Source organism: Phycodurus eques, chromosome 13 (assembly GCF_024500275.1).
Source record: "Phycodurus eques isolate BA_2022a chromosome 13, UOR_Pequ_1.1, whole genome shotgun sequence".
NCBI classification, from domain to species: Eukaryota; Metazoa; Chordata; class Actinopteri; order Syngnathiformes; family Syngnathidae; genus Phycodurus; species Phycodurus eques.
This window is the reverse complement of record NC_084537.1, coordinates 24,412,216-24,436,379: the sequence shown is the minus strand read 5'-3', so window position 1 is coordinate 24,436,379 and position 24,164 is coordinate 24,412,216. Positions and strand designations below refer to the sequence as shown.

General features: G+C 42.9%; 2 protein-coding genes and 1 long non-coding RNA gene across 3 annotated transcripts; 2 read left to right on the top strand and 1 right to left on the bottom strand.

The window, feature by feature from the left end:
- The first annotated feature begins 408 nt into the window (after positions 1-408).
- On the top strand, positions 409-16,752 carry cdc73 (cell division cycle 73, Paf1/RNA polymerase II complex component, homolog (S. cerevisiae)). Its single transcript, XM_061694873.1, has 17 exons — positions 409-574; positions 1,092-1,197; positions 1,373-1,442; positions 1,574-1,636; positions 2,635-2,687; positions 3,121-3,209; positions 3,301-3,514; positions 4,636-4,734; positions 5,546-5,624; positions 6,069-6,133; positions 8,878-8,935; positions 9,314-9,349; positions 14,172-14,259; positions 14,524-14,685; positions 15,140-15,240; positions 15,324-15,465; positions 16,101-16,752. The coding sequence occupies exons 1-17, from the start codon at positions 444-446 to the stop codon at positions 16,135-16,137; spliced, it is 1,593 nt and encodes a 530-aa protein (XP_061550857.1). The 5' UTR covers positions 409-443; the 3' UTR covers positions 16,138-16,752.
- LOC133411253 (beta-1,3-galactosyltransferase 2-like) lies at positions 7,366-8,547 on the bottom strand. The gene has a single exon (XM_061693366.1). The coding sequence runs from the start codon at positions 8,545-8,547 to the stop codon at positions 7,366-7,368; it is 1,182 nt and encodes a 393-aa protein (XP_061549350.1).
- Positions 16,753-21,782: 5,030 nt separating the features above from the next.
- On the top strand, positions 21,783-24,163 carry LOC133412076 (uncharacterized). The gene is made up of 3 exons (XR_009769729.1): positions 21,783-21,858; positions 21,970-22,161; positions 23,996-24,163. It is a non-coding gene; the product is annotated as an uncharacterized LOC133412076 (long non-coding RNA).
- Position 24,164: the final 1 nt, after the last annotated feature.

The following is a 24,164-nucleotide window of genomic DNA, read 5'->3' as shown; positions in this document are numbered from 1 at the left end:
TACATTAGTCATGGCTCAGCCTGTGAAAAAGTTTGGGAATTATGGAGGATATCTGCCTATTACACGGGGTTAATCAGTACTTTTTATTTATTTATTACATTACTCATGGCTCAGCCTGTGAAAAAGTTTGGGAAGATGACGTAAGGAACGTAACAGGAGGCGTTTGCTTCTGTGACGTAATAGACTACGGTCGGTGGCTTGTCTTGCGCACACATTCTGATGTGCTGGCGCCATATTCTATGATTGTAATCAATGATATCATCGTAAATTAACCATTTCTTACCATATTAAATTAGCAATTTCCTGTCATTTGGGACGTGCGATGATTCCACCCGACAGCAATGATTTATTTAGTATTTTATCAGTCAGGCATCCTGTGAGGACACCTCATGTTGATAACTGGGGTCCTTCCAAACACTTGCTTGTACACCAGACAAGTGAAGATGGCGGATGTGTTGAGCGTTCTTCGTCAGTATAATATCCAGAAAAAGGAAATCGTCGCACAGGGAGATGAAGTTATATTTGGAGAATTCTCCTGGCCGAAAAATGTCAAGACCAACTATATTATCTGGGGGTACGTCAGCGTTATTTTGCGAATGTATTTTGCAGGCCTGCAGCTTATGTATCGCTTTGCTTGCTAGCTGCTAGATGCTAAACTAACTGTTTTTAACTCTCATGTTTTTAACTTCCATAGGCCATACACTTTGTAGTAAGTTACTCGCTTTGCATTGTATGTGTCCTTGACCCCCAGGGCCACTTGCAATGGCCCCTATGCGTGTATTTAAAGAGTGCACAAGTATAATAATGGTTCGTCAAGCAACATTAAACTTGATATGACGACATGTTGTCAAGTACAGTGGAAGTTATCTTATGTTTCTGTGGAGAAATGTATTTTAAAAGCTATGGATGTGGATAATCGTTTTTGTTCGTACTGCGAAAAAAGCAAACTGTTCATGTTCGGAAGCTTAACTGCCAACTGATGAGTTGATAATTCAGCACTCGTTTATAAGTACGATGTACGATGTTAAAGTTGGACCGGTGGTACTTTTCGTAAATATTTACCCAACATTGTCTGTCTTTCATTCCTCCAGAACTGGTAAAGAGGGCCAGCCCAAAGAATACTATACTTTGGACTCTATTTTGTTCTTGCTCAACAATGTACATCTACCACATCCGTCATATGTGCGAAGAACTGCAGTAAGTATTGTAAAACACTAATACTTTTAGTTTATTGTGTGTGTGTGTGTGTGTGTGTCATTGTTAACAAGGAGTAAATTATGTGCCATTTGTTTGTTTTCTTTATTTTTCTTTACATTCATCTGTAATTACGAATCACTATCAAGGTTATCTTGTTGTCTCCTTGGTTTGATAGACAGAGAACATCCCTGTTGTTCGAAGGCCAGATCGAAAGGGCTTGCTTTCCTACCTTAATGGCGAGAGCTGTAAGTAGCAACAGGGAAATTACATCTAGAACTCGTTTATCTTAATGATATTGGCAGTTATGCCCACTCACATCGTTAAACAATTTTTTTGAAGGAATTTAATCAAGGCTTTCAATTTTGTCTGTTCACAGCGACATCGACCAGTATTGACAGAAGTGCACCCATAGAAATTGGCCTGCAAAGACCAACACAAGGTAACGTTGCGCCTGTTTTGGTTCAGAGCATTTTGCAGTCAGTGGCAAATTTATGAAATACAGTTATAGGGGCCAAGCCCTACTGTAAATAATTGCTAATTGCTATATTTAAATATTTTTTTAAATATAATTGCCTATATTAATAGCTGAACTGAAACTATGTACACACCAACAATTCTCTCAATTTTGTTTCAGTACTGTATTGAGGACAAGTTTAAAATTTAGTTATGATGATGATGATGGAAAATTAGCTGTACGGTCCGAGGAGTGACAATGACATGACCGCACACTCAAAGGAGAGGAGTTACGCTTCGGGAGAAGCCGTATATTTTGATGTTGCTTTCTTGATGGTCTTGAGGAGAACGGTGATCGTCAGCTACTGTCGCTGCTTCTTAGTATTACTGTAAAAAAAGCTGCCTTTTACAATCTTCCCTGTCATTTATTTCCTTTTTAATTTACTCCATATAATGGCGGGGATGCTGCACCATTTTTCTTCCTCTTTCGCGTCATAACTTTCTTGTGCTTTGGTTGTTTGCGAGAGGCCTTAGAATGAGCCCAGCATTCGGGCAGCATCTCATGGCATTAAAAAAAGCAGGAAAAGTATCCAGAGATACTGTAATGCACGCAGTCAGACACTCGAACTGTATATAAATAACCCTGCCAGGTGACCTCACGTTTTAACCAAGAAAAGCACGTAATTACAGTATTGCAGTACTGTATTCTATAAGAGAATTAGTAAATAGTTGTACATGTCATACGCCACAAATGAAACTAAATCATTTTCAGATTATTTTTGCAACATTGCAGAAAAATGCACATAGGTGAATTTGTAAATAGTAGGCCTTTTTGTATTTTATTTTATTAAATCAAGTTTTGTGGCTCAGTTCTCTATTGTTGAAAGCAATAACCTGATCCATGTTGTGTATATATATATATGTCACAGTTTGTACAAAACCAAATGAAAAGGGCGAAATTGACATTGTTTTGATCTTTCCTAGTGAAAAGAGCTGCAGATGAGGTATCTTCAGAAGCCAAAAAACCCAGGATTGAGGTGAATATTTTTCCCATTCCCTGACTGTACTTGTCTCACAGATCGCCGACACATAAATAGTTTGCTTTGAAGGATCGAGTACTGGGAAAAGGGGCTTCAATTTGAAAGGTTCAGTGTAGCTTTAGAGTTTTCTTTTGCGTTGAGCACAAGGCCCTGTTGCAAAAATACACACGCATGGAGGGGGTGGGGGGGATCTTGAACATGCCGACAACAAATTAAGGAACCTGTGACTATCTACCTTATAGATTTGCATGTGTTGTAAAATGCAAATTATTTATTTTCCTTCCATATAGAATCGCTTCATTGGTTTCGTTGTAATAAATGTCAGCTGTTACCATTCATTAAAAAAAACCAGTCATCGTAACGTTCGCTTTGTGAATGCTTGTCATAAAGCACAAGATTGTGTTTTATTCTTATCTTTTGTCACCTTCAGGATGAGGAACGGGTGCGTCTGGACAAGGAGCGTTTGGCTGCTCGTTTGGAGGGCCACAAAGAGGGTATTGTACAGACCGACCAGATCAGGTACTGTGGAAGTATATGTACTCTATGTGGGCTAAACACTGCACATTAAACGACTGCACGTCCTCAAACTATATGCTTCCTGCTCCTGCAGATCACTGTCTGAGGCCATGTCAGTGGAGAAGATTGCAGCCATTAAAGCCAAGATTATGGCCAAGAAGCGGTCCACCATCAAACCAGATCTGGATGATGACATAACTGTGAAACAGAGAAGCTTTGTCGATGCTGAAGTGGATGTCACTAGAGACATTGTCAGCAGAGAGAGGGTGTGGAGGACAAGGACAACCATTCTCCAGAGCACAGGAAAGGTACAAGTCCATGCAAACCTAATAGTATTCAATTAAGTTAATGTTTCTTTCCAAGCAGTCTTTCCCTGTATCCAAAATATTGTTCTGCATGACTTCTAATGAGATGAAATATTTGGCCATCAGACAATAATTCACATACTTTGTCGCTAGTGGTAATGATCTGTCCATTGCTTTGACAACAGATTGACACAATGCACGGCGCTGTCGGAAAAGCGCATAAAAAAGCCACATAAGTACAATATTTGAAAAAAGGTGGGTCTGGAATGAATTCCCTGTGATAAAAACGGGTTCACTGTAAATCAGAAAAATGACACTGAAAACCAGCAGCCATGCTCTAATGAACCTACCTCTGCAGTGTATTAGCACATGTGAAATAGTATAAGTGCTTTCTGCGATATTAATACGGTGTTCCCCAGCGATTCGCAGGTGAGGTGGAAGACATGCCGCGAATGGTGAAAACCCACCAGTAATTGATACCCGCCTAAAGGGTTTTTAATTGGCTGTGGCTACCACACGGTGGCGGCAAAGCACCACCTTTTCCTAGACAGTTCAATGGCCTAACGAAATGTAGCTCCTCCACTCACTTTAGTTTCTTGGCACCAAATAATGATAAGCCACTACATTTGTTCAAAATATGTGGCTGTTTTTTGTCAATGTCTTTATGTCTCAAAAGTGTTCTCGGTCAATTGACTCTGTTGTCGTACTAGAGCGGCTCCAATTACCAGAGACAAATTCCTTGTGTGTTTTTTGGACATACTTGGCAAATAAAGATGATTCTGATTCTAATTCTGATGAACATGCGTCTACTGCAGTCATTTCCAACCTTTATGGAGCCAAGGCACATATTTTACAATTGAAAAATCTCACGGCAAACTAACAAACAAATGTCACAAAAAGTGGATACATTAATTCCTGTATGTACTTTCTGCTATCTAATAGAAGAGCATTTATCTTTTTCTGTCTGTCACTATACCTCCCTGGCATAAATAGATTAATAGAGATGCATTATTTATTGTAAATAAACAATATTTTGAGCAATTAAGTAAAATATTATAATTTCCCCCGGCACACTGTTCCGCAGCACACTGGTTGAGAATCACTGCTCTACTGATCCTTTGTAGAACTTCTCCAAGAACATCTTTGCCATTCTTCAGTCGGTGAAAGCCAGAGAAGAAGGGCGAGCGCCAGAGCAAAGACCGGCGCAGAACACGACTCAAGTGGTAAGAACATTCTACTCATTCCGGCCAGGGTACGTGATTTAAAATAGCGACTCTTCACCCAGCCTACCTGCCAGGTCATGGGTGGAGAAACTCTGTGGGGGGAGTATTATTGAAATCAACCTATTAGACTTCACAATCGGGCCAAAATCTGAATGGCTTGCATGCAAACGCGTTCAAAAATGGGCAGCTCAAAAAGTTGACTTGTTTGTGTAATTTCACGCTGGTGGATGGGCAGGCACGCCAGCCAGCCAGCCACTCAAATATTTCTATATTAGCAATTAGAGCTCAGCAACATAACGATGTATACTGTAGATAAGATATAAAATGTCAGTCATATGATATAATCCTATAGTTTATATTGTTAATTTACCTTGTAAATTATTTTCCTCAGATTAGTAATACTTTCACTGGATGAATGGTAGTTTACTTGAATGTTACTTGTGTTGTCTTTATTTTACTTATTTGGACTTCACTGCATTCCTCGAAACATATTTGTACTACCAGATGTTTTCAATGGTATTTATTTGGCCACTGGGTAGTTGTTTAATTTTTATTAATCTGTTATTCATTTAATTGTGTGGTCTATATGAAATTGTATTTTATGAATAAGCGGAGAGAAAAATAACAGAAACTAGCAAGATTTTCATGTAATTGAAGGAAAAATATTATATAAGGATATAAATTATTATCGGGATATCATATCAGGATATAAAAATGTGTCCTTATCTTACAGCTCTAGTAGCAACTATAACAGCTCAGAGTATTTTTTCCAGATGACCCCTTTAATAATATGATCTCTGGTATTTTGAAGGACCCTTCGCTCAGGAACAAGCAGCCTGTGCCAGCAGCCTACAGCAGATACGATCAGGAGAGATTCAAAGGAAAAGAGGGTGAGTTTGAACTTGAGCTCATTTCATTTGTTGGAATCCTCAACTTGTTTTAATGGAGTGTACGTGCGCATGCATGGACCAATCACATCTTTGGAACTGCATTATTGCAGTTGGAGTTTGCAGTGGTGTAAAACTGCATGCAATTGTATCATATTCGAGGGCTATCCTTAATATTTTTCACTAATCTTTAGAATGTTTGCTTTTATCTTATTTTATCTTTTAGCGGCATTAATTGGCTCAAAAGCCACGTAAAATTAAGTGTCTTAAACATACCAGTAATTAAATGTATGTAAATGTAAACGTGCATTAATCGAGATGTAAAAATATAATGTATAAATATTCTGACTTTATCTTAGAATTGTTCTAAAACTGAAGTACTTTGTTAAGATGTATGTGTGTGTATGAAACAATGCCGACCAGTGATAGTTTTTGTAATTGTTTCAGAAACTGAGGGTTTCAAAATCGATACCATGGGTACCTACCACGGGATGACTCTGAAGTCAGTGACGGTAAGAACAAACATTTCACATCTAACTTCTTGCAAAAGCTTCAGAACACCAAAAGTGTTACTAAACTAAATACTAAATAAGTGCAACATTGTTTTTTCTCCTCCTGTCATGGGGTGTATAACAACCAGCGAGTCGTTTTTCTGTCGTATTTTATTTGTAAGGGAAGGCAACTTTATTCGGAGGACCGCAGCCTGACTTTGCTTATATTCCTCTCACTATACGTTTTTGCATGCGCAAACCTTAAATACATCGATCATTTTGTGTGTCAGCGAAAGCACAGCTTGAAGCAGTTGAGGCAAAATGTTTAGGTGGGGGGGGGTGTACAGGCTCCCTTACATAATAGCCTCTGTTAAAAAAATTAAGCGCTGTATTGATGACTGATTCCGTTTAATCTAAAAATTAATTACAGTTAGGCATTTGGAAACAAATCTTTCAAGCTATAGCACATTGACATCATTTCAGTAAACAACAACTTTAAAAAGTATAAAAATTAGGTTTGGCCAGTGGCTGTTACCTTTCTGTAAATGCGCCACACTGAACACCCAATGTAATTTCTCGTGTATAATGCGCATTGTTTACCTAAGAAATTTCTCAAAAGTCAATAGTGCGCATTATACACAGGTATAGGAGAAAATGATAAAGACTTTCACATTTTATAAATGTATGCCGCCATCTAGAGGTTATGAAAACGCTGTACACTTTCATTCCACTATGCCACCGCCCCCTAGACGTTAATGAAAGAGTTGTACACTTTCATTCCAATATGACTGGTATATATATGTATGTGTATATACATACGTGTGTGTGTGTGTTTGTGTGTGTGTGTGTGTGTATATATATATATATATATATATGAATGTGTGTGTGCATATATGCAGAAAGTATTGTGTTCAAATAAAGTGCTTAACTTTAGAATAATTATTTGAATAAACTAACAAAATACAGATAATACTTCATGTTTTGATCATATGGGTTGAAGCCATCATGCATTGTAAAAATGCATTATACATAGGTTGAAGGGTTTTCCAGAATTTTGAGGTCTTTCGTCTTTTGCATTGAATGTTCCTTTTTTAACAATGACAACTGGAATAGAGGCAAGTACGTCCCACTTGTTTTCCCTTATTTTAAGTATGATTTTCTGTCATGTCTTATGTAGGGTCACACAATTAGCTTTATTTTTTTCACATTGCCAAGTAAAACGAAAGTAAGAAGAGTTATGACTACATTTTCTCTTACGAGTTTCCTAAAAAAATGGTTCTACATTTTTTCTTGTTGCTCTGCTGGATCCTCCAGTATTGAATTATTTCCTCGGGCTGAAAGCCATGCGACGTTATCAGATGGTTGTACTTGCATCTTGTGAGGGGCACCCGCCAGTGGTTGAACAGAAATACACTGGGGGGCTCGATGGGTTTCAATCCAAGCTTGGCCAGGCACAGTGCCACATGCACATCCTCCAGGTGCAGTTGACGCATACTGAGAGATGTTGTGTAAATTTTGAGCGCCAAGTCTCCGGAGAGCACGTAACCGGTCCCAGAGCAGAAGGTGGGATACCTCGCTTTCGTGTACTCCTCTTTGGAAACGTAGAACTTGCTCTTTTTATCCCGACTGGGTGAATCATTGCTAATAAGTTTTCCTGTAAAGTAGTTCCTTTTGGGCTTTAGCTCTGGCCTGAGCAGCTCCTGGATGAGGTTCTCCGTGTTGACAAACATGTCACTGTCCGTTTTCATGACATAGCTGGCCTGCGAGCAGTACCGTGCCACCCATTGCAGACCCATCAAGGTCTTTAGCGTCAGGTTTTTGTATGAATCCAGGAAGTCTTGCTGTATTATATCATTATATTTTTGACTCTCTTCCTGGAGCATCCTTTGCTGGTGAGTTCCCACCTCCCCCTCGTGTTTTCCCAGCAGAAAGAGGCGCACGACTCCCACATCTTGGATCAAAGTCTCGTTCGCCCAGGTCTGTCGTATTGCATCCCTGGCTTCCACCTGCAAAGCTTCTGTGGTTATTATGAACACCAGAAATGGTGCTGCTTGACTCTCTCGACATTTGTCTGGTTCGTTGATGATATAAGGGAAAAGGCCATGGATCACAGCATCATGAATGTCTTCCCCCTCACTTTGGTTGGCCTTGGCTGACTTTGATTGCTCCAAAGCTGCGCCACTCTGAGTCGAGGAGATGTTTTGCTTCCCATGGGAGGTGATGTTTTCTTTGCCTTTGACAGACGTCCAGATAGAAATGATTGCGTTCTCTATTGATTTGTCTGCATAATGTCCTTCAACTTTGGACAGCCCCGAATTGCCTGCTGTGATATTTTGCCAAACATGATGAAGCAGAGAGATCAGCAGAGCCAGCAGTGGGAGGAAAAAGGCGAGTTTGGCTATCCGTGTACAACAGTGGCGTCTTCTCCACTGCATTGTTCTGTCTCAATCACTCTTGAAAGTCATCTAATTGTTTTATAGTGAGGAAGTCAAGGGACTGTCGTCTGACTTCCCTGTTGCAAGGTAAGGGTGGGTTTTAATGGTGCAGATCCAGTGATGACCTAGGAGACAAGGGAGAGAATGGGATATATTGAAGCCTCTCTCTCAAAAGATTGCCAAAAAACTTGATTAGGATCTAGAACAAGAATTAGTGCAGATTCAGATTCTTTTTTTGACTTGCAAGTTCAATGTTCAGTGCCTAATCTATGAACCTTAATATAACATTTAATGGCAATAAAAATAGGAGTTTTGGGGCTTGTTTTTCAGGAAGGAGCATCTGCTCGGAAAGCCCAGACCCCTGCACTACAGCCTGTTCCCCGCCCAGGTGAGTTGGACACTGTTGCCTATGATGATGTTTGTCTGTTGCTTTCCAACTTTCCATGCTCATATTCTGTTACCTTAGCCCAGAAATATTTGGACAGTGACAAGTGTTGATTATTTTTACTTCACCATAGTGTATTAGGTTTTGGGGAAAAGCAGTAGAACAATCTGATATCCTATGATTCCTCGCTGGAGGGGTGAGCAAGGAATGGGCAACAAATATTCAATAGGTCACACCTTTTAAGTTACTGGCCTCAACAGCTGGGCCTTTGCTTCATCTTCTACTGAGCCCAAATTTCTCCCACACCTACTCAAACATTGGCAGTTTTGATTGAGGTAATGCTAAAAACTCATAATGCATCTTTTTCTATCCATCTTCTAGTTTCACAAGCCAGACCTCCACCGAATCAGAAAAAAGGTAAAACAAAGACAACAGCGTTTTCTCTTCTGTTTTGTCTTCAGAGGGTGAAATGCATGCTCAATCGGATTCAGGTCAGGTGACCCATGAAGGGCAAATAGGCAAGGCAAGGCAAATTTATTTTTATAGCACACATGGTATGTGCGCAATGTTGCAGTGTGCTTTACATGATTAAAAGCATTTTAAAACGAAAAGAAAAAAAAAGTACAGAAAAGTAAAAGACTGTTTAAAAACGTTATTCTAAATTAACAGCCGGGAGCACGGGGCTTGCACCAGGCGCAAATGCGAGTGGCGACTGCAAAATAAAGCTGCTACTTGGATAGCGTTCACATAACCCAAGGAGGAGCTACAAAAGCAGGAGCATATGCAGCTTTTGCAAGAAATTGCCGTGGCGCAGGAGCTCATTTTCGGAACCTTCCGAAATTCAGGAAGAAACAGCTTTTTTTATGAAGTCCCTCCAAATGAAGGTGAGGAAATAATGGCGAAGGTGAAAAGAAATCTTGCGAAAAAATGTTAAACTTGTAACAACTAAATGTAATTCATTACAGTTTTCCACACATTATTTACATTCTATTACTATTATGTTATTGCTGTTCTTTTATACAGTACAATACTGTGGAGTGCAATTTTTCTCATTAAAAACAAAAGAGCAGTCACCTTGTCGTGGTGGAGGGGTTTGTGTGTCCCAGTGATCCTAGGAGCTAAGTTGTCTGGGGCTTTATGCCCCTGGCAGGGTCACTCATGACAAACAGGTCCTAGGTGAGGGACCAGACAAAGCACGGCTCAAAGACCCCTAATGATGACGACAAACAATGGACTTCGTTTTCCCTTGCCCGGACGCGGGTCACCGGGGGCCCCCACTGGAGCCAGGCCTGGTGGTGGGGCTCGAAGGCGAGCACCTGGTGGCCGGGCCTGCACCCATGGGGCCCGGCCGGGCACAGCCCGAAAGGGTAACGTGGGTCCCCCTTCCCATGGGCTCACCACCTGTGGGAGGGGCCATAGGGGTCGGGTGCAGTGTGAGCTGGGCGGTGGCCGACGGCGGGGAACTTGGCGATCCGATCTCCGGCTACAGAAGCTGGCTCTAGGGACGTGGAATGCCACCTCTCTGGCAGGGAAGGAGCCCGAGCTGGTGTGTGAGGTCGAGAAGTTCCGACTAGATATAGTCGGACTCGCCTCCACACACAGCTTGGGCTCTGGTACCAGTCCTCTCGAGAGGGGTTGGACTCTCTTCCACTCTGGAGTTGACCACGGTGAGAGGCGCCGAGCAGGTGTGGGTATACTTATTGCCCCCTGGCTCGGCGCCTGTACGTTGGGGTTCACCCCGGTGGACGAGCGGGTAGCCTCCCTCCGCCTTCGGGTGGGTGGACGGGTCCTGACTGTTGTTTGTGCCTATGCACCAAACAACAGTTCAGAGTACCAACCCTTTTTGGAGTCCTTGGAGGGGGTGCTGGAGAGCGCTCCCGCTGGGGATTCCATTGTTCTGTTGGGGGACTTCAATGCTCACGTGGGCAATGACAGTGAGACCTGGAAGGGCGTGATTGGGAGGAACGGCCCCCCCGATCAGAACCCGAGCGGTGTTCTGTTATTGGACTTCTGTGCTCATCATGGATTGTCCATAACGAACACCATGTTCAAGCATAAGGGTGTCCACACGTGCACTTGGCACCAGGACACCCTAGGTCGCAGTTCGATGATCGACTTTGTGGTCGTGTCATCGGACTTGCGGCCACATGTCTTGGACACTCGGGTGAAGAGAGGGGCGGAGCTGTCAACTGATCACCACCTGGTGGTGAGTTGGCGCCGATGGTGGGGGAAGATGCCGGTCCGACGTGGCAGGCCCAAACGTATTGTGAGGGTCTGCTGGGAACGTCTGGCAGAATCCCCTGTCAGAAGGAGTTTCAACTCCCACCTCCGACAGAACTTTGCTCATGTTCCGCGGGAGGCTGGGGACATCGAGTCCGAGTGGACCATGTTCCACGCCTCCATTGCTGAGGCGGCCGACCGGAGCTGTGGCCGTAAGGTGGACACCAACGGTGAGGGATGCCGTCCTATTGGGCCTTTTTGGCCTGTGGGACTCCTGAGGCAGCTGATGGGTACTGGCTGGCCAAGCGGAATGCAGCTCTGGTGGTCGCTGAAGCAAAAACTCTGGTATGGGAGGAGTTCGGTGAGGCCATGGAGAAAGACTTCCGGACGGCTTCGAGGAAATTCTGGTCCACCATCCGACGTCTCAGGAGAGGAAAGCAGTGCACCACCAACACTGTGTATAGTGGGAATGGGGCGCTGCTGACCTCGACTCGGACGTTGTGAGTCGGTGGGGAGAATACTTCGAAGACCTCCTCAATTCCACCGACACGCCTTCCCATGAGGAAGCAGAGTGTGGGTTCTCTGAGGCGGGCTCTCCTATCTCTGGGTTTGAGGTCACCGAGGTAGTTAAAAAGCTCCTCGGTGGCAGGGCCCCGGGGGTGGATGAGATTCGCCCGGAGTTCCTAAAGGCTCTGGATGTTGTGGGGCTGTCCTGGTTGACACGCCTCTGCAACATCGCGTGGACATCGGGGACAGTGCCTCTGGATTGGCAGACTGGGGTGGTGGTCCCCCTTTTTAAGAAGGGGGACCGGAGGGTGTGTTCCAACTACAGGGGGATCACACTGCTCAGTCTCCCTGGTAAGGTCTATTCAGGGGTGCTGGAGAGGAGGGTCCGTCGGGAAGTCGAATCTCAGATTCAGGAGGAGCAGTGTGGTTTTCGTCCTGGCCGTGGAACAGTGGACCAGCTCTACACCCTCGGCAGGGTCCTCGAGGGTACATGGGAGTTCGCCCAACCAGTCTACATGTGTTTTGTGGACTTGGAGAAGGCGTTCGACCGTGTCCCTCGGGGAGTCCTGTGGAGGGTGCTTCATGAGTATGGGGTACCGAACCCCCTGATACGGGCTGTTCGGTCCCTGTACGACCGGAGTCAGAGTTTGGTCCGCATATCCGGCAGTAAGTCGGACTCGTTCCCGGTGAGGGTTGGACTCCGCCAAGGCTGCCCTTTGTCGCCGATTCTGTTCATAACTTTTATGGACAGAATTTCTAGGCGCAGCCAAGGTGTAGAGGGGGTCCGGTTTGGTGGCCTCAGTATTGCATCTCTGCTTTTTGCTGACGATGTGGTTCTGTTGGCTTCATCAAACCGTGAGCTCCAACTCTCACTGGAGCAGTTCGCAGCCGAGTGTGAAGCGGCTGGGATGAGAATCAGCACCTCCAAATCTGAGACCATGGTCCTCAGTTGGAAAAGAGTGGCATGCCCTCTCCGGGTCGGGGGTGAGATCCTGCCCCAAGTGGAGGAGTTCAAGTATCTTGGGGTCTTGTTCACGAGTGAGGGAAGAATGGAACGGGAGATCGACAGGCGGATCGGTGCAGCGTCTGCAGTGATGCGGACTTTGTATCGGTCCGTTGTGGTAAAGAAGGAGCTAAGCCGAAAGGCGAAGCTCTCAATTTACCGGTCGATCTTCGTTCCTACCCTCACCTATGGCCATGAGCTGTGGGTCGTGACCGAAAGAACGAGATCCCGGATACAAGCGGCCGAAATTAGTTTCCTCCGCAGCGTCTCCGGGCTCTCCCTTAGAGAGAGGGTGAGAAGCTCGGTCATCCGGGAGGATCTCAGAGTAGAGCCGCTGCTCCTCCGCATTGAGAGGAGCCAGATGAGGTGGCCGGGGCATCTGATTCGGATACCTCCCGGACGCCTCCCCGGTGAGGTGTTCCGGGCACGTCCCACCGGGAGGAGACCCCGGGGACGACCCAGGACACGCTGGAGAGACTACGTCCTTCGGCTGGCCTGGGAACGCCTCGGGATCCCTCCGGAAGAGCTGGATGAAGTGGGTGGGGAGAGGGAAGTCTGGGCGTCCCTGCTAAAGCTACTGCCACCGCGACCCGACCCGGATAATCGGTAGAAAATGGATGGATGGATGGAAATTAAATTTATCGCAAGGTGGCACTGTATTAAATTAGCTGACGATGATTACTTCACAGTAGACGTGCAGTTGTGCTTTGCAGTAGACGCATGCAACTGAATTGATCTTTGCGTGTGTGTGTGTGTGTAAAATAATCCCAAACTTTGGATATTCCGTCGTCGACGCACTATTTCCTCCTTGCTTGTGCTTATTGCTGAATGAGTCTGGAGTAACAGTCTGTGTGGAATAATTATCACTGCAAAAGTCTGCAATATAGTGAAAAATCTGCGATAGAAAATGAAATATATCCATCCATTTTCTGTACCACTTTATCCTCACGGGTCGCGGGCGTGCTGGAGCCTATCCCAGCTATCTTCGGCGAGAGGCGGGGCACACCCTGAACTGGTCGCCAGCCAATTGCATGACACACATAATCAAACAACCATTCGCGCACACATTCACACCTATGGGCAATTTAGTCTCTTCAATCAACCTACCACGCATGTTTTTGGGATGTGGGAGGAAACCGGAGTACCCGGAGAAAACCCACGCAGGCACGGGCTGCATAACGTGTATACTCTACACAGGCGAGGCCGGGATTTGAACCCCGGTCCTCAGAACTGTGAGGCAGATGTGCTAACCAGTCATTTACCGTGCCGCATCCATCCATCCAAATTTTATCTCATTAGATACTAATAAGAAATATCAATAACATAAAAAGTGAATGTAAAATTACACAATTTATAATGTTCAACATCCTTACACCTGTGACATAACTTGATTGAATCAACGTAGAATGGATGTTTTGCTTCTCGTGGGGGGAAACGACAACGTTCAAACAAACCTGCAAGTGATATTTGTTATACTAGCGTGACATGACAATGCTGTTCTCATTCCAGGGTCCCGCACGCCCATCATCATCATCCCGGCCGCCACCACCTCACTCATCACAATGCTGAATGCCAAGGATCTGCTGCAGGATCTCAAGTAACTTTCACAGTCTTTTTAACAGTCAATCAATCAATCAATCAAACTTTATTTATAAGCACTTTTCATACCAAAATATGCAACTCAAAGCACACAAACAGGCTCAAAGTAGTGCCGTAATGACTGAAAAACCTGACACATGGCACAGAGAATCCAGTTGAGGAAACATTAAACATAGTAACTTTCAGGTACTACAGGTACTAGAGTCTCATTTGAGCCAGAACTCTGCAGCCGGGAATGAGTTTGATCTTTTCCTGCCGCCAGGTTGGTCACATCTGATGAGAAGAAGAAGCAAGGCATCCAGCGCGACAATGAGGTTCTTCTTCAGAGGCGCAAAGACCAGATCCAACCCGGTGGCAACACGCTCTCTGTCACCGTCCCCTACAGAGTCATCGACCAACCTCTCAAACTAGCACCGCAAGACTGGTAAGATGTTCATTACAGTCACTCAAATATTCGTAAGGGATTTTTCTTTTCTTACATTTCAATTTCAAACCTTAATTTAAATCTCGAAAGATGATTTAGGACAAGGCTTCAATACAGAGCAAAAATTGTTAAAATCGCTTAAATTCAGAAGCACCTCTGCCTATATTATGCTCTTATTCTTAAAGACAGAACAATCACCTTTATTTAACCATAAAATAAAAACCCCTTGTGACAGTGGTCTCAAGGGTGCTCTGGCCAAAAGGCCAAGCACATCATAAAACGTGAGAGTGTATGACTTCCGGTAGTGGAAGTAGCTTACTTAGCAATCGATACAAAAAGAAAATATGTAAGTAGAATTTATACATTGGCGAATTAGGCTTTGATGAATAAGAACAAACTTGAACTTGAAGTTGGCAGACCAGCTTCTGTAAACTTCTTTTCCCCTCCACTACAGGGACCGGGTGGTGGCTGTGTTCGTGCAGGGTCCTGCCTGGCAGTTCAAGGGCTGGCCCTGGCTGCTGCCTGACGGCTCCCCTGTCGACATCTTTGCCAAGAGTAAGTGGTTCGCCATCTCAATAGCTGCAAGTAAATGCAGAAGCTGCCCGTCCTCAAACTCCATATGAACACGTTTCCTTCAGTTCGAGCCTTTCACCTGAAGTACGACGAGGCCAAGACGGACCCCAATGTGCAGAAGTGGGACGTGACGGTCCTGGAGCTGAGCCGCCACCGGCGCCATCTGGACCGGCCCGTCTTCCTGCGCTTTTGGGAAACCCTGGACAGGTATCGACCATTTGCCAAAAGTTCCCTGGGCACTTTCTTAAGCGACTGTTCCACTTACATGAGCACACGGAAATGATGAATATCCAACTGCCAATCAACAAGCTACAGTCTGACTTGCGCCACCATTTAAAATCAGTAGACTATGTCATTGAGGTCCTGGGACCCCCGGGGGTCCGTGAGCTGTAGCCTGTGGGTGATTGTGAAATATCACATAAATCTTTCAACCAGCATGAATGTTTTTAACAAAAGGGGGGGGGGGAATAAAAATAGGCAAAAATAAATAAATAAATAAATTGTTAGAATTATTTTCTATTGTAAAACTTTGACTTTATCCTCTTAAAATTAAAAATAAAAAAAAATAAAAACATTAATTTTATCTTGACATCCTGACTCTATTTTCTTCGCAAATAGGCAACTTTTTCATTTCTACAGCATGTATGGGTATATGTGATAGTTATGATTAGTTACTGTTTGCGTTATGAGGGGGTCCTTGGAAAATGTTCTCCCCTCTATTGGATCCCCGGACACACGGAAGGGTTACATCAGTGTTGTTGGTAGCCACCAAACTGTTGTCAACAGTAACCTGAAGACACAAACTCACGAGCCATTTCTTCTCTTGTCTCTTTGTCCTCCAGATACATGGTGAAACACAAATCTCACCTCAGGTTTTAAACTCGGCTTGCAACGCCCAAAACCGAGAAATCCCGATCAAGTATCCGGTCCTGTTACTCCGCTCGACTCGGCTCGTCTGTGCAAGTGTTGAGCGGCCGTCCCGTACTCCGACGTGATGCTCCTAGGAGAGGAATAATGGAGCACCCTGTGGGTTCCCTGAGCACTAATGCAAATGTTGCTCTTCACAAAGAGGAGATTTAAGGGGTGGCTTGTTGTCATTGTTTTTTAATGTTCTGAACTAGGCAAACATACAAATAACTCTTTTCTATCTAAAAGATGACATACAGTGGAATCAATCATTAAAAAACAGTCTTTAGTGAAGAGGAATTGTGACTCATCCATTTGGTGAAATGACGATATCCACTGCGTTTGAGAGTTTGTGTTGCGGTCTGATGTATATAAAATATGGAGCCAAAGCTCTTTGGAGCAGAGAGGAAATGATATAATTCTTTAGGAAGCTCTTGTCACTTATTTTTTGACACATCCTTTTTGAGGTACTTGGCCATACAGTGAACCTGTTCCAAGGTTCAGTTTCCTTTGTTGATGTTGTCATAGCGCCAAGGAAAATATGGAAATGTTCTTTTCTCATTACATAAAAAGACAATAAACCCTCTAAGAAACTTACCTGTGTGCTGCTGTTTGTCAATGAACTGCACAGTGATTAATAGGGAGAAAACAAAGGGCAGACTTGACATCAGCTATCTGTTTTCATTTAAGTTTCTGTCAAAGCTTCTTAATATCAACTTCTCCATTTTGCATCGTTAAACAGCTCAACTGCAACTCCAAATTCATATAGTTGACTTTCTGACCATCTCTCATCCTGGTGGTTCACTGTGGAGATTGATATACCACTGCAGTCTACTTAACAATTCTAGGAAGGCATCATAGCACCATGATAGATACAAAACCATTCCATTTTGTATTTGATGTATTCATAACTATACGACAACATAAAGCTTGGGGCTTTCGGGTGAAATTGAAAGATGAACCTAAAATTCGCTCAGGATACCGTTTACAGGTCCAACTGTTTCTGTGTCAGTACTTTTTGCATAACTTTGTTCCTAAGCAGCTGGACAGCAAAATTCAGGGTGAATTAGAATTGATATTTAAACGTTGCTCTTCATCATGCTGTTCACATTTTGGCATCATAGGACAAAGATGCCTAACAATCGCTTAACAGTCCCTCGCCATTGCGAGACTTTAAACAGGATGTTCTCAAGTGGCCACAGAGTTTCGAGGACCAGCAGAAGGTTGCAACAGAGATACAAAGGGATTGGAATAGTCACAGAAAGGCATAGAAGCGGGCGCCCTGAGAAATGTTCATGGATCAGGCACATGTTGGTAGAGTTTGTCGTTCAGCTACTTGTTAGACCGCAAGTTCACCCAAGAGAACTGAAACTTTGACCAGTTGGATTTGCATTCAAAAGGTCTGATTAAGCTCACATGAAAAGTTCGTAGTGCATGTTAGGTTTGTCCTGAAATTTCACCCAAAAGCCCAATATCCCGAATTTCTTGTGTTCCCTCACTATATCGCAGTTCAACTATTGTGGATGCAGTGCGTTCCATATATTTGTCATATTCATATCGCGCATAATTCACCGTTATCATTTTGAGTGTATGCTGTATTTTTTTTCCCGTGGTAAACACATCCTAGCCTGAAACATTAAAACTGATTGAGAAAAAGACATTTAAAACACATTACAAGGAATAAGTTTATAAGATTTTTAAGTGTATACACATTGGTTCACGGTAGAGGTTAATAGGAGTGAGGAAGGTTCATACAGCTATAAAATATGTAGAAATAATATGTATAAAATGTAAAATATGTGGTTTCTACATCTGCCTCACAGTTCTGAGGACCTGGGTTCAAATCCCAGCCCCGCCTGTGTGGAGTTTGCATTTTCTCCCCGTGCCTGCGCTGGTACTCCGGTTTCCTCCCACATCCCCAAAACATGCGTGGTAGGTTGATTGAAGACTCTAAATTGCCCGTAGGTGTGAATAGGAGTGCAAATGGTTGGGATAGGCTCCAGCACGCCCACGTGCCGCGTGAGGAGAAGCGTGACGGAAAATGAATGAATTAATAAATAAATGTGGTTGCTCCTTTGTAGATTTCACCTATTTTGGTCCGGAACCGGACCCTCGCTATAAACGAGGAATTACTGTCATGTAAATGCCACAAATAAGTGCAGCGCATTGCATGCAACTTTGCGGTGTTGTAGGCCAAGCAGTTTTCTCACCGATGTTCTTTTATAACGATGTCTGGCGAGAGGGTTCAATTCCTCACATAAAAACAAATGACCAAGCAGGTCAAAGTCTCAAAGTCACTTCCTCACGTGGTGACAGGTGCACACTAACAAGCAACCTCATTGTGATCATGTTACGGAATTTTACATTTTATGCTCATTTTATTAGGTAGTCTTGCACAAACTATCGAAGTCTAATACACCGGTTGTTTCAAAATTATGCCTTTAAGAAGATATGAATGCTCAGTTAAGATTGACACTGTCAGAGAGACAGCAGTCATTAAAAAGATGTTTATAGTTTGCAGTGGTGTAGAACTGCTCTGCATCATATGAAGAGATTTTTTTATGTTTTAGTTGGCTTATGACTGGAGCAAAATATTACAAGCGCCTGTTTAAGGTGAAGTTTTTCTGCATTTGTTATTTCAACTAAGTTTGTTATTTCAACATGAGTGAGCAGTCATTGCGACAGCTCGGAATGTCCCAGACAAACCAGTCGGTATCATTTTATTTCCAGGTCAAGGTCACCAAAATACCACAATCACGAAAGACACCAAAACAGTGCATCCGGAAAGTATTTACAGTGCTTCAGTTGTTTCCACATTTTGTTGTTAAAAAAATGCTATTCCCCCCACAAAATTTTACACACAACATCCAATAATGATAACATTAAAAAGTATCCATGACCAAACATAAAAATCAATTTTGGTAATTACCAGTGCTGTAAATTGAGCAGCTCTGGTGTAAACCTTCAGTTGCATGGTGGTCTAATGAATTGTTCCAATTGTTCAGCACTGTATGTACAACCTCAATTCCAATGAAGTTGGGACGTTGTGTTAAACATAAATAAAAACAGAATACAATGATTTGCAAATCATGTTCAACCTATATTTAACTGAATACACTACAAAGACAAGATATTTAATGTTCAAACGGATCAACTTTATTGTTTTTAGCAAATAATCATTAACTAAGAATTTTATGGCTGCAACACGTTCCAAAAAAGATGGGACAGGTAGCAAAAAAGACTGAGAAAGTTGAGGAATGCTCATCAAACACCTGTTTGGAATATCCCACAGGTGAACAGACTCATTGGGAACAGGTGGGTGCCACGATTGGGAATAAAAGGAGCTTCCTTGAATTGCTCAGTCATTCACAAGCAAAGACGGGTGGAGGTTCACCTCTTTGTGAACAAGTGCGTGTGAAAATAGTTGAACAGTTTAAAGACAATGTTCCTCAACGTACAATTGCAAGGAATTTAGGGATTTCATCATCTACGGTCCATAATATCATCAAAAGGTTCAGAGAATCTGGAGAAATCACTGCATGTAAGCGGTAAGGCCAAAAACCAACATTGAATGCCCGTGACCTTCGATCCCTCAGGTGGCACTACATCAAAAACCGACATCAATGTGTAAAGTATATCACCGCATGGGCTCAGAAAACCAATGTCAGTAAATACAGTTCGGCGCTACATCCGTAAGTGCAACTTGAAACTCTACTATGCAAAACAAAAGCCATTTATCAACAACACCCAGAAACGCCGCCGGCTTCTCTGGGCCCGAGCTCATCTAAGATGGACTGATGCAAAGTGGAAAAGTGTTCTGTGGTGCGACGAGTCCACATTTCAAATTGTTTTTGGAAATTGTGGACGTCGTGTCCTCCAGGCCAAAGAGGAAAAGGACCATCCGGACTGTGATGGACGCTAAGTTCAAAAGCCAGCATCTGTGATGGCATGGGTAACTTACACATCTGTGAAGGCACCATTAACGCTGAAAGGTACATACAGGTTTTGGAGAAACATATGCTGCCATCCAAGCAAGGTCTTTTTCATGGACGCCCCTGCTTATTTCAGCAAGACAATGCCAAACCACATTCTGCACGTGTTACAACAGCGTGGCTTTGTAGTAGAAGAGTGCGGGTCCTAGACTGGCCTGCCTGCAGTCCAGACCTGTCTCCCGTTGAAAATGTGTGGCGCATGATGAAGCGTAAAATACGACAACAGAGACCCCGGACTGTTGAACAGCTGAAGGTGTACATCAAGCAAGAATGGGAAAGAATTCCACGTACAAAGCTTCAACAATTAGTGTCCTCAGTTCCCAAAGGTTTATTGAATGTTGTTCAAAGAAAAGGTGATGTAACACAGCGGTAAACATGACCCCGTCCCAGCTTTTTTGGAACGTGTTGCAGCCATCAAATTCAAAGTTCATGATTATTTGCTAAAAACAATCAAGTTGATCAGTTTGAACATTAAATATCTTGTCTTTGTAGTGTATTCAATTAAATAAATGTACAGAATGTTCTTTCGCTGCCTGCCTCCAAAATACTTCCAAACATCCACTTGGTGACAGTATTGCTCTGCATTCTCTATTTATGTTCCCTCTCCATTATGTCTGTCAAGTGTTATTAAAGGCTGAGTAGTTTCACTTTATTTTAACTTTATTTTTAGATGATTTTTACAGTGGTAGTGTAATGTTAAAATGTACCTTAAAAATAATTAAATAAATATGACCTGTACAGGGTGGTTCCAATTAACTATTTTAGTGGGTTATTTTATTTGTCATTTAATATTTTTTGGAAAATATATTCACTGTTAATCATACATAGGATATTATATGTGTATATTATTTATAATTTATATCATTCCCAGAGTTAGGAATATGATGAAATTTAAATTACAACCACAAAAACAAACCAGACATATCTGAATAGTAATACTGGTCTTGTCTTAGCTGCATTAATCAGGTTGTTTGATTGTTTGATTTCATTAACCCTTTCAACTTGTTCAGACAGACATAGTTTGTAATGTCTTTTTTATGTTTTTTTATTTTGCTTCTTGTCAATAGTAAAATATCCATTCATTTTTCTTTTTAACCTTTCAAATTCCAGTTTGTTTGTACAATGCACAGTTTGCAGAACAACCTAAAAAAGTAAAGATTTTATATATTCTCGGTACTGTAGCCAGGGGCGTAGCACCGTGTTCTGGGCCCCCATACAGCACCGTCACAGAGTGCCCCCTCCAAAAATAATTGTCACCGGGAAGGGGGCGGGGTTGTGGGCCCAGGCTCCCGTCAGAAAATTATTTGTCGAAGACGGAGGGGGGGTTGGTTTGTGAGCAAAAGTTCACGTCAGAAAAAAAAAAAATTCTAATGGGGGTGGGGGGTTTGGTTTGCGGATGAAGGCTCCCATCCACATTTTTGTAATGTAAAATAGATCCCTTGGCTCAATAGAAGCTGGGGAAAACATTTGACACTTTGCAGCCTTGCTCGTCAAAGCAAACATCAAGATATCCTCCGCAGAGGAGGTCGGTCTGTGTTTGCTTTTTGAGTGGGTGATGGGGCAACTGAACAATTATTAACTGGTCCTGACTTGATTGAGCGCATCTGCTCAATTTTGTCAGAGAATATTACAATTGCTGACAAAATGTTTCTCAGGTCGTTTGGATTTGCGCTGCTCTTGTCTTGTCCTGGAGTTCCTCATGGTATGCACGTTTCATTCGGATGCTGTTTGCTGAATAATAGAAACAAGTGCAGCCTCCCTCTCGCTTTTTTATGACCTTTTATTTATTCTGTATTCTTTATTCTTCTTTTAGCCCAAAGCCCAGCAGAGCCCTGTCCTGCTCCGCAGCTGGATGGAGGCTTTTTAGTGCCTGAACAAGAAACCTATTTGCATGAAACCAGTCTTACGTACGCTTGCAGCGCTGGACAAAAACCAGCAGTGGAGGGCTGGTGGGTCACCAGTGTCTGCCTGAACGGGTTATGGTCTCATACACCCCAATGTATAAGTGAGTATAATGTATGCAGGAAGATATGATCAACTGTTTGAAACCGTAGGAGCAGTGTTGGCATTTTTACCATGACAGGAAAACAGTCGATAGCAATTGTTCTGTTCAATTCAATGACTTACCAGTATGCAGTTTGGTTGGTGGTTGTTCTTTACAAGCTGGAGCGCTGCATCAAACTACCTAGTCTAAATTCCCTCTTGCAAAAAGTGCTTACAATTTGCATGACTAGTGGTGCAAAACCCTGGGTCACATTGACCGGTTTTATCAGAAACCGTACCTCATAGGACGCCGCAATGATGACATCAATTTTTTTTTTTTTTTTTTTTTTAAATATGGCTCAGGTCCTCGTCAATAAAATTGATTCTTGTTTTGTGTGCTACACTTAAACATTCAGCGTAAAATGGAAAGAGACTTCTGTTCACTGAACATCTAATGCAGGGGTTCTTCAACTTTTGTTATGAGAACTAAGTCATACTCTTTTTTTTGGAAGAAAAACATCTCGTAATATTCCACCTTTTATTATGGAAAAGAAAATTCTCAAAGCCATCATCTTTACAAGAACAAAGAGGTATTTTGTTGGGAGAAAAAAAAAAATCTCACTGTTATGATATTAAAGTGAACGCAGGAAGAAAACTGTATTTAAGTACATTTTAAAAATAGTGTACAACTTTATTCTCGGAGTTGTACGTCTTTTATTCTGGAAAAGATTTCGATACATAATGGGACCGGGCCCTTCTGCAAATAAAGAAAATCCGCAAGTAATTGACGCTCACACAAAGACAAAAGCTATGGACAAAATAAATGTTTGGCACCAAGTTGCCACCAGATGGCGCCAAAGTAAAATGTTTTGAGTCTGAGCACAAAAACATTAAATAGGCGAGGCTAGGTTCCTAAAATAATCACTGAATTGGAATTTGCCAATACCGAACGCTGAATACGCGGGTGTTGACTGTATTATATATATTTGCAGTGGTTGTGTAGTGGTACATGCAAGCGCGGGTTGGATTCAGTAACCCAACACCTAGTCACCGCCAGTCCTAAAACGGGATGCAAAAAAAAAAAGATGGATCGGGCTATCTGGCATCAAAACTGTGCCAAACAAATCCACGCGAGTGACTCGCTGTGGCACAAGCCCAAAGTCACAACAACATATTATATATGTTTATTTCAAAAAGCATCTAGGTGATGAAGTCAAAAGTGGAAGATTTTTCAGGATTTTGGGGTGACCTGTGGGTGGCCCTGTAACCCACCAGAATAGATCCACCCCTGCGCTGAACAGCAGCACGACCAAGCTCCAAATGCAAACTGTAAAAGTGACGGTCTGAAAGAAGAAGTTGTTTACTTGACGATCATTATTTGATGTGTTTCGCAATTTGGACCTTGACGCAGAGCTGAAAGTGCAGCCAACAATCGCGATTCGAGCTATTTGCTGCTGTAACTGAATCTTTAATCGTCGGGGCATTATGAATGGAAATGTTGCGACTTTTATTTAGTTCAGTAGTTTCGTTGCGGCCCGTGATTGGTTGGCGACCAAAGTCAGTTGGGATTGGCCCCAACTCGCAATGACACGCTCCTTCGATAATCAATGACGGACACAATTGAATTTTTAATCTGTCTTGTCAGTCGACTGTTTCTAGCCAGCTAGCGAGCTTCCTAGCTAACCATTTGTGTAGCTAGCTAACTATCTAGCTAGCTATAGGTAACTTACTAGAATGATATTATAATCGAATATACATATGGTTCATGTTGTGGCCGGTGGTTTTATAGTTAGCCACATGAAATGATTACCATTCATTCTTTGTACACACACACAAATGATTTTGGCATTCCTCAGATGAAGACGCCTGCTTTACACCCAATATTCCCAATGGCAAATACAATGAAAGTCCTGAAGGCTTGTGGTACAGGGAAGGATCGGTCATTCGGGTAAAGTGTGACGAAGGCTACCAACACCAAACCTGGGGAGCAACAGCCTCGTGTAGAAAGGGCGATTGGTCCTCTTT

Bases quoted from the DNA above. Each gene is read 5' to 3' on its own strand.
- cdc73 (XM_061694873.1), top strand. From the start codon at position 444: ATGGCGGATGTGTTGAGCGTTCTTCGTCAGTATAATATCCAGAAAAAG. The intron at 1,443-1,573 runs GTAAGTAGCAAC...GTCTGTTCACAG, and splicing joins CTACCTTAATGGCGAGAGCT to CGACATCGACCAGTATTGAC. The intron at 9,350-14,171 runs GTAAAACAAAGA...TTCTCATTCCAG, and splicing joins TCCACCGAATCAGAAAAAAG to GGTCCCGCACGCCCATCATC.
- LOC133411253 (XM_061693366.1), bottom strand. From the start codon at position 8,547: ATGCAGTGGAGAAGACGCCACTGTTGTACACGGATAGCCAAACTCGCC.